At 38.0% G+C, this 9,680-nt stretch overlaps 1 protein-coding gene across 1 annotated transcript in view; it reads left to right on the top strand.

Moving 5' to 3' along the window:
* The first annotated feature begins 289 nt into the window (after positions 1 to 289).
* THSD7A (thrombospondin type 1 domain containing 7A) overlaps positions 290 to 9,680 on the top strand; it is a 197,281-nt gene continuing 187,890 nt past the window's right edge. Inside the window, exon 1 of the mRNA XM_035897219.1 lies at positions 290 to 461. Within this exon, the coding sequence (XP_035753112.1) occupies positions 299 to 461 (163 nt within the window). The 5' untranslated portion in view covers positions 290 to 298. The remainder of the gene's footprint in view (positions 462 to 9,680) is intronic.

Below are 9,680 nucleotides of genomic sequence, written 5' to 3'. Positions count from 1 at the left end.
ACTGCTGCTGCCTCCCAGAGCAAGATAACCTGCTCAGTCAGCTGGAGCCCCCTGCGGACAGCTGTCTCGCTTTTAGCTGATGGAAAACTGCTACTAACCGCTGAATAAGAGCGAGCAAGGACTCTATTGTTCCCTGGCGTTAAACAGTTTTTCCTTTTCAACTGCCATGCACAATAGCGGGAGAGAGGTTTCCAGTCCCCTTCTCCCCGTGAAGAAATTCTGAAGAGGGGAATAGTATTTGAAGAAGGTTTGGTGGTCGTGCTGCGGGTGTTGGAGGCGGCAGCAGGCTGCTGGAGGCATGGGGTTGAGCGAGGGGAGTGCTGCTTTCTGCCGTGGTCCAGGGGTTTCCGCCGTGCCAGCCCGGGGCGTGGGAGTTCTTGTGCTGCTGCTGCTGCTGAGAACCTGGGACGCTCGTGCACAAAGTGAATTTCAAACTTCGTCGGTGTATTTGTGGAAGACCGGTAAGTAAGGATGCTGTGTTAACACAACAGCAGTGTATTTATTTTGTGTTGTAAGTAATGACCTTTTTGTGTGCTTTGTGTATGTGGCGAGAGAAAGTTAAATCTAAATTACTAATGTTTACTTGCAGAATTATAGGGAAAAAAAAAAAAATCAGGTCATCTTCCAGGATTCCACCAGTCAAACAAATATGGCAATTAAAACCCCCACATCTGTGACTCTGTGGCACTGAGATCTCTTATGTATTTTCTGTGTCTTCTGAGGCTTCTCATTTTGTTTAGTAGCTCTGTGTTGTGTGTAAATATCAAAGGTCAGGGCATTAGTGCCTGTCCACAATGGGAAGGAACGTTTGTTGCAATTGGAGTCAGCAATGTTAACAGTGCTCTAAAAATATTGTCTTTTCATGAAGAAAGATGTAATTCAGCATGTCTAATCTTTGTACTCTGTGCTGACATGTAATATATTCAGTGCGGTAATTGATGGGGAGTTGGGTTTGTTAAATTTAGGTTTGTTGCACAGTATATAGGACACGTGAAAGCTAATGATGGATTAGGTGAAATAATCTAAGGGATGCCAGATCTCATAACCAAAGAGCCAAAGGCAAATAGGCTATGTCGATTCAGCACCACACTAGGTAGATAATTTCCTCTACTTTGATACTAATGAGTTACGTGTCTGTTTTAAAGATTGCATAGTCATAACAGTGTTCCGACCTTAACTTTGTATTAAAAATCAGTGGGCGATTTTCCTGTGTCTACTAATATATTACATTAATTCAGAACTTGAACAGTGATGAATATGTGCATTTTAGTTATCTAATACAGTTTTAGTTCCTATGTAAGCAGAGTCAAAGTCTCCTTTAGGAAATTAAAAAATTTCAAGCCAGTAAACACTACACATTGGCTTCAGCAGTTGGCTTTCTTCCCTGTACATTGCCAGGAATAAAACAAGGCAAAAAGTAGTAGTTTTGTTTAAAAACTGCTTTTTTATTAAAGGATAATGTAGTAGTAAGAGTGCAAATTAGTCATTTGTCTGAAAAACAACTTTGAGAAGACAGTCTCTTTCCTGGGTGGAGGGCCCCAGCCTTCTGCCACAGAAGCAGATCAATTTACAATTACAGTGATATCCTGAATTTTTTAAGAGGCTCCATCTATCTAGCAGCTCAGGGAGGAGATTAAAAGGAAATTCATTTAAACAAGACGACAAGCTTTCCAATAACACTAGAAAGAGAAATCTGAAGAAGGGAAAATCCTTTGCAACTTTCACTTCTGACTGAAAGATGGGTCCTACGATGAGAGTGACCCATTTTTTTCCTTTTGAACCATTGACAAATTCAAAACAGTTTTCAGTTCCATTACAGGTTTGTAAATGTTCAGCACGCACTTAGGCATAAAATACGTGCACAGGTTTATGCAAAAGCACAGTAATAATATAGCATTTTCATAAAGCATTTTATATTTACCCTAAGTTGCTAGGCACCAGTAGAATAAACTCTCCAGCATTTTATTATGTCTTCATTTAACAGTTTAACAGATTGTATTTCAAAATGTTAAAATAGTAACATAGGTGAGAATAATAACTCTAGTTAACTAATACGAACGAACACGCACGATCAATTTGCTATGGGCTTAATTCCTCTTACTTTGCATATAGTACACGTGCTCTGAAGTCATGTCAGTTAAACCAGCAAGAAGGAAACTAGGTTGGCTTTGTTTTCTCCCCCTTTTCTCCCTTCCTGGCAAAGACTGCTCTCAAGAAACATTTGTTTAGAACAGGTATGATCTAATTACATTGTCTGATGAAGAGCTAGTTCTTCCCTTCAGCTTTTCTTCTGGGACCTCTCTCCTCTGTTTTGCCCGCAGTGAGGAATAGGATAAGCACGTTGACTGTACAGTTTTTAATATAATAATATCAGCGATTTGATAATAACATGATGAAAAACAAATCAGGGTGGCTCTTTTCAAACAATGAATGGCAAGATGCAGTGAATAAGGTAGCACATCTGTGTTTGGCTTCTAATTAAATCTTTGCACTCTTTTTCTTAGCTGTTCATTGAGCTTTGCTGTTTTCCCACTCCTCTTTGTGGGAGGTTCTAGAAAGTGAACTAGGAGAATTGCTGGTCAGTGACCTGAAGGGATATCTAGTTTGAGGTGTATAAAGTTCAGCTAAAGTATCAGAGGGAATAATAAAACTGAACAGTAGTAAGCTCATGCAACTCAGATGGTATTTTGCTTTTCCTTCTCTGAAGGAAATGGGTCAGGGGCATGTGTGGCTAAGAGTGTGTCTAGGAAATCAGCATGATTATATGCCTTTTGGGGCCTGTTATGTCCATTTTCTGAGAAACATGCTATTTTTGTATTGAATTTAGTCTAGCATCAGCTTTTGTAAGTGCTGTTCATGACTTGCATGAGTCTGGTTTTTATTTCTAAAGATTTTTGAAATAATGTCTTGGTGTATGCTATTTGATGTCTTCTATATGTCTTCTATACTGGTTTACTGCATTGTGTTTTCTTAAGGATGCCCTTGACGATAATCTGCAAGGGTTATGAGTTTGGAGTTGAGGCATTCTTTCTCTTATAAAATAACAGTTGTGATACCTGGTACAGCTTCCTTATATTTTTTTTTTTTTTCTTTGAGGTTTTGGTATTTTGTTTCATGGGGTTTGGGGTTTTTGTTGCTTTGGGAGGGAGCAGGGAGCATTCTTCTGGTTCAAATTTCAACCGTTTACTTCCAACCTATGAAAGCCTCTCTGGGGTTGTGACTTTTCCTGTGTATTACCATCCTTCTGTCTAGTACCATAAAAGTCTGAGGTGTTTGTCATGCTTGCGTCAGCCATTTTGGGGGTGAATTATCTTTGATTTGGTATAGACAATGTTGTGTACAACCTGCTTTGGGCAGGGAGACTGAACTAAATGATCTCCAGAGGTGCCTTCTGATCTCTGCCATCCTGTCATATGGATGCCATCACTAAGTAATTTCTATTTCTCCAGCTGAAATGGCTTTGAAGTTTTGGCTTTCATAACTTTTTTGATCTCTTGTGAGAATGGGTATTTGCTGTTGCATATTTATGCTGCAATTATGGTGTGTTTAATGGACCTTCAGTCTTTTGAATGGTAGTTAGATGACCACAGTTGATCATAGTTACTACTCTTTAAGCTAGGTTTCTCCCCAAACGTTCTCATTCCATACCATGCAGACCTTGTCTATGCATTTTTTTCAGATATAAATACAGCTGGTTCATTTGTGTGGTCACTGGGAGAACCATCTGGTTTCTTTAACATAAACTAAAGCAAAGTCTCCATGTGTGCAGAATACCTGGCTCTTCACAGCAGAGTCATGAAACAGCTAGATTCCCAGACTTGAGTCATGGTGTCTGTCTGCTTGATGGTTTGAGGTAGAGAACAGCAGTTTTTAGCAACTTATAGAACAGAAGTTGTGGTATTAAGGGGTGGTGATTCCACTGATGTGAGAGGGACACACACTCCCAAGCACTGGACTTTTGAAGTTGAAAGAATTTTTCAATGACCTGTTTTGCTCATCAGTAATTGCCCTTCTCCAAGTCTACTGGTTTAATTTGCAATGAATAGTTGCTTGGTTCAGGTTCTACACATTGAACTTCTGTGAGTTCCTGAAATGTTTTATATTTCATTCATATTCTACCTACAAAGCCTTATTGAATTGTTTCTATATATGCACAAAAAACCCTCCCAACCCTCTATGTGCCACAGTTCAGTAAAACCTGCTTGTGTTAACTTTTGTTACGTGTTATTGTCCAGTTTCTTTTATTTTTAAAGTGAAATTTTCATATTCAAGAACAGTTTATGTATGATCTTGCTTATACTGCCCACCACAGGCTAAGATTTTGATATGTCTGTAAGTTTTGCAGCGAACAATGTGAGGAATCCTGATTCCTAAACAAAGATTGCCATACAACTATCACTCTTCCAAAACAGGAAGATGCATATTTTTCTTGGTCCATCATTTCATGATGCAGGCTGCATATATACCATTTCTATACAGAACTGACTACGTGTAGGCATTTCTTGCCACATCAGAACTCTCCTTTACTTCTTTCTACCCTGTGCTTCATTTGTTTTTGTTAAATCAACCGACATGGTGATCTGTGATGTGCTGTCAGCGTTGGGTGTAATGCCGGCCTACAGTTACTAACATAATTACTAAGAGCTGCACAAAATCAGCAAGGTTTGATCACACTGTAAAATTGCTTCTTCTGACAGTTTGAAGTAATGCATGTTATACTCTTGAAGTGGAAGACGCGGCATTGGATTGATATTTCTGGAACAAAAAAAGTCATAAGAAAAAATCTGGGAAGCAGTGTCTTTACCATCATTATCTTTTTAAAGACTATTGATCAGAATTCAGATAGTATAGATCAGTATAACTCCACTGAATTATTTGAGCTATCTGCAGTCGTGTGATACCAAGACTTGGTCTTCTGTGTAACAACTGCAGTTAAATGTTTTCCTCTTCTTTTTGACAAAGGTAGAACTTGAAATAGACTTTCTGTAGGTACCAGTGCCTTTTTAAAATTAAAGGGAAGAAGTCTTTGTTCCCTGAAGAGAGCACTTAAGTATCCATATTTTTATGCTTATGTTGTGTCTCAGTATGTGAGAATTGGTCCTTAGATAATAACTTGCTCAACATTTGAGGCAGTGGAGAATTAGAGGAAAGGCAATAATATGGGTGTAGGAAATATACAGAAGATCACATGTCCTCTTGGGGTCGTGGAGAACCCTGAGTGAAATCAGTCTGCCAAGTAGTTTTCAGTGGGACCAGAGGGGTATTGTTAGCTCTGCAGCCCATGAGCTCTCCTTAACCTCTTTCTGAGCTTTTCCAGGCAGCAGCATCTTGACATGATTTTTCCTTGTTCCATTGTCTTGGGAAGAGGACTGTGCCAGGGCCTCCTACTTCACCTGAAGAGCCTAAGTACAAATGTTTTTGCTGTTTCAAGGTGTTATTGTGGGATCTTGTAACCAAATCATGTTTCTTCACTACTTGATATGAATTGGGGTCTCAACCCTCCCCCTTCCCTCCCTATTTTTAACCTCTTGGTTTGCCACTTACCCATGGAATAGAGCAAACACAACCTCTGTACCATTGCATCCTTGTTGGGTTTTATATTTTTTGGGCCAAAATCTATTTTAAAAAGACTTTGGTGCCACAAGTGGGATTGGAGAGAGGAGGGTTTCCAATGTTCTGTCTGAAATTCCTCTCCTAATGCCTTTGGTGGCTAACAAACACAATCACTGAATACAATGTCCTTATTTTATTTTTCCTATGTATGTCCCTAGGGCTGTCCTTATTTTCACAGGACTGAGCGTTCTATCTCATATTAATGCCTGAGGAGGGCAGAAGTCCTTCCTAGGACCAGCAGTCCAGCAGACATTTCAAAATGTGCCTAAATACACACTGACAAGAATGATCACAAGGGAAGAGGGAGAGAGAAAAATTACCTAACCAGCCCTCTGATTAAAGCACTTACCTTTCAAGGGTTGTATCAGCTTGTTGAATCTGTTCCATCATATAGCTGAAAATTCCCCATTTGTTTCAGTATTTATTTTATTTTTTTCTTTTTCAAAACTAGAGTAAAGAATTTTTGCAGTAATCACAACTTGAGACTGGAGGCAGATAAGCCTCTGTCAGTAAATAGAAAACTCCTTATTTTAAAGAGATTATGAAGAAATGATCTGAAGAGGCAGATTAGATGTGAAGACCTAGGGAAAACATTAAATGAGAAAAGATGTTTTAACTTGAGGCCTGACTGTCAGGAAGGGAATTCACATGTGATGATGAAAGAGGGCAATGAGGACCTCTTCAAGGGAAAACAGAGCTCTAGTTGTGGCATGGTGAACTTGAGCTGGTACCTACACATCATTGAAGAGGGAGAGAGAGAGGTCAAGATTTTTAAACTGTCAATGTAAAAGGTGTTTTCAGGATTCATCTTTTTAATTCACAGGTCTTCAGTTACTGAATAGAATGAATGTTAGCAAAAGCTGCATTTCATCAGCTTTTCAAAGAATAAAAATTATTCAAGCAAAATGTGCCAAAGATGCTTTACTATTACCTCATTGATTTAAAATATAAATGAACCTCCAGGACTGAACATGGTTAAGTGTTGGTTACATACGCCTTGCATAAATTCGTTTTAATTAGCATTAGAATTTATCATTTCTGTTGCATTCTGTAATGTGCATCTAAGCAACCACACTGTTTACTGTCTGTCTGCCAGCTAAATCTGATTTTTGTGTAGTCAAATGGGGCTTGTCTATCTATGACTTGAATAAGGAAATATTAATTTTCATTAGGCATGTTCAGCACTTTTGCTCTTTGTCCTCATTTATAAAATATCCTTTCAGATTTTTTAATTCAACAGAAATTGTGCAAAGCAAGTATTATGTCTTTGATTAATGCAAAAGGGTTTTAGTGCAGCCTGGCAACAAAACATTTGGCAGAGATGCAGAAAATGGTTGCTTTAAGGAAATTTATTTATAAATGTTTTTTAGTGATCTGTCCTTATTTAACAAAATCAGAGTAAATATTTAAATGTTTGGAGAAAAAGTTTGTGCTGCTGGAATTCTTTTTCTTATGCAGTTACTTTGTCATGTCTGAAATAAGAAAATAAAAAAAAGTGTCACTGATACTGTAAGCTAAGCTAAGTTAAGATAAACAAGTAATATACTCTGGGTTAATGGTTGACTTCACTTGTAGAATAGCATTTTGAAGCTGTCAGAAAAGTGGAAAGTAATGGTTGATCATGTTGGACTGGTAGCTGAGAATGTCTGGATTGTTTTTAGCAAGTGCTCTGGAGTGCTTATGCTAACTGGATCAGCTGAATCCCTCAGCTTATAGGGATGCTGGGAGAAGAGAATACCTCAAAAGCTATGGGTTGGTTTGTTCTGTAGGCTGGCTGCTCCACTGCTGGATGAAGTCAGTTTATTAACATCTTACAGACCAGCGTTTAACTTTACAGTTCCCAACTCCACTTGATGTCTTCTTTTTATCGTGTTCATCCACTCAGTTGTTTAGATGTCAGGAGTGTGTATCTTTTAAATCTGGAGTTATTGTGTTAATAGAAAGCCCAATTCCCGTAATATAAAGGCTAGTAGTAATCTATAAAGACAAGTAGTAATCTGCATTTTGAGGTAATATTTGCCACGGTATAAATTAAATTGCACATTAAACTACATACTGTAGCTGAGAAAGTAATTTCTGAGGTTTAGGATGCTACATATATTTATTCTGTTTATTGAAGGTCCTTTCCTGCATTCACGCTATAGATGTCTTTTTTTCTTTCCTTGTATTCCTCTGTGATCTGTCTTCTCTCCGCAAACAAGTCCTCTCCATGTAACGAGGTTGGGAAACCCGTTTCTGAATATATGCCCAGCCAAAAATCTCTGCTTCTGTTTCTTAGACTGGTGAAGCTGAAAAAAAGTGGTGGGTTCCTCAGATAGGTAAAGATCTGTTTAAATTCAGGCTGACAGAAGTTAAAGATCCAATTGTTTGGTGTGGAGCCTCAGAGGAGGCAATGGGCTGGCAGAGCCTACAGTTGGACACAACAGCAGCATTGACTTGGGACTTTTATTTATGGATTTCTTCTTTCTTTTTATGTCTATTTCTGTCTAGTGAGACAATAAAAATATATGGAGTTCCTAAAATAATGGAAGAATTAGAGGAGAGAAACATATGTAGAAACCCTAAAAAAATCACATTATTTGGTAAAAGTTTTCCTAAATGATCACAATTAAAATAACTGGATTGGATTGGATATTAAGTCTCAGTCAAACAAAAGTTAATGCATGCAGTTTTGCTACCACTACCACAAATCAATCTCCCCTAGAAATCCCATTATTTACCACTTTCATATGAATGCTCTGCAGTGTTAAAGATATCAGTGCCTGGGATTTCACACACAATCCAACAGACACTGATTGTAGCAAGCAGCACCTTCTCAGCATTAATTAACACTGTGCATTTTGGTGTGGCTGACATTTCTGGAAGTTGTCAGTAGACCACAGTAGCTGTTTTTGAATTTACTTTCTGTATTCTGTGAGCATTGCCAAGACTGTTTTGGTATTTCTATGTCTGTGGAATAGAGAAGGAAAATCTGGAGTATTTATGTGGATTCAGGGAAGGAGTGGCATTAGGCACAGGCCCCGTTGACTGGCCCAAGTGGAGGTTTCTTGAATGATCGATGCCTAGTGAATGGTGTTGCTGGAAACACAGCAAGCTTTCAAATGCCCAAATACCAGTAAGAGTTTTCCACAGTTATTTTGAGAGAGAGGGAGAGATATAATAAGTAACTGGTTTTTTTGTAGACTGTTTGTATTGCATAAAGTGAGTTTGAGGATATTAATTGGAAATGGTTTCTGATGTAATGAGAAATACTTAAACATTTTAAAGATTGATGACATCTACTAATCCAATGAGAAATTTCTTAATGAGATATGTTATTACTTTCTACCCTCTGTATTATGCAAAATGAAATGTTTATATTAGTGAACAATAATATGACTCTCCCTGCGTGTGCTGGGGAATAGCTATTTTACCATGAAGCCATTAGAGAAATAAAGAATAGAACAGAGAGAGATTGTTTTATAATGACTGTGTTTGTACAGTGCCTAGCACAATTGAATTCTCTTCAAGTGGTGGTGTTCCTGTGTACCACAGCTTTTTACCAAACGACATAATTTAGACTTGTTAAAGGTGCTGTTTACAAAGATACTTTATTAACATCCTAAAAGAGCATTAAAATAATTTCAAGTGCCAAAAATAGTTCAAATAGCTGATATCAAGATGCTGTACTAGAGCATAATAGAGGAGAAGATTATTTTAATAGGAAAACAGTGTTATAAAAAACCTTGGAAGCAGGATTGTCTAGGTAATAGTTCCAAAATGCATTGTTGGGAGAAAATGTCTTCAGTAGTAAGAGGAATGTTTTAAAAGGTAACTTAGCGTTTCCACATTCACAAATTTGGCAGTCATCCCTTCTTCTATTTCCATGTAGCAAACCTCTTGTTTTGAATTTGATGTGAAGGTGCTTCATTATCCTGAAAGATCACTTGCGTTATGTAAAGTTTCGCTTGGTTTGCCGTTTTCTACTGACTGGTTGAATCAATGTACGTTGTGATGAATTTTGTCCCACTTTATTCTGCTTTACTTGATTTGCTTGTGATTTTTGGTCAAAATAATGCCCTGGTTAG

The sequence above is a fragment of the Egretta garzetta genome, unplaced genomic scaffold (assembly GCF_000687185.1).
Source record: "Egretta garzetta isolate BGI_Z169 unplaced genomic scaffold, ASM68718v1 scaffold30, whole genome shotgun sequence".
In the NCBI taxonomy this organism is placed as follows: Eukaryota; Metazoa; Chordata; class Aves; order Pelecaniformes; family Ardeidae; genus Egretta; species Egretta garzetta.
The sequence above is the reverse complement of the archived record's forward strand: the minus strand, read 5'-3'. Positions and strand labels throughout refer to the sequence as shown.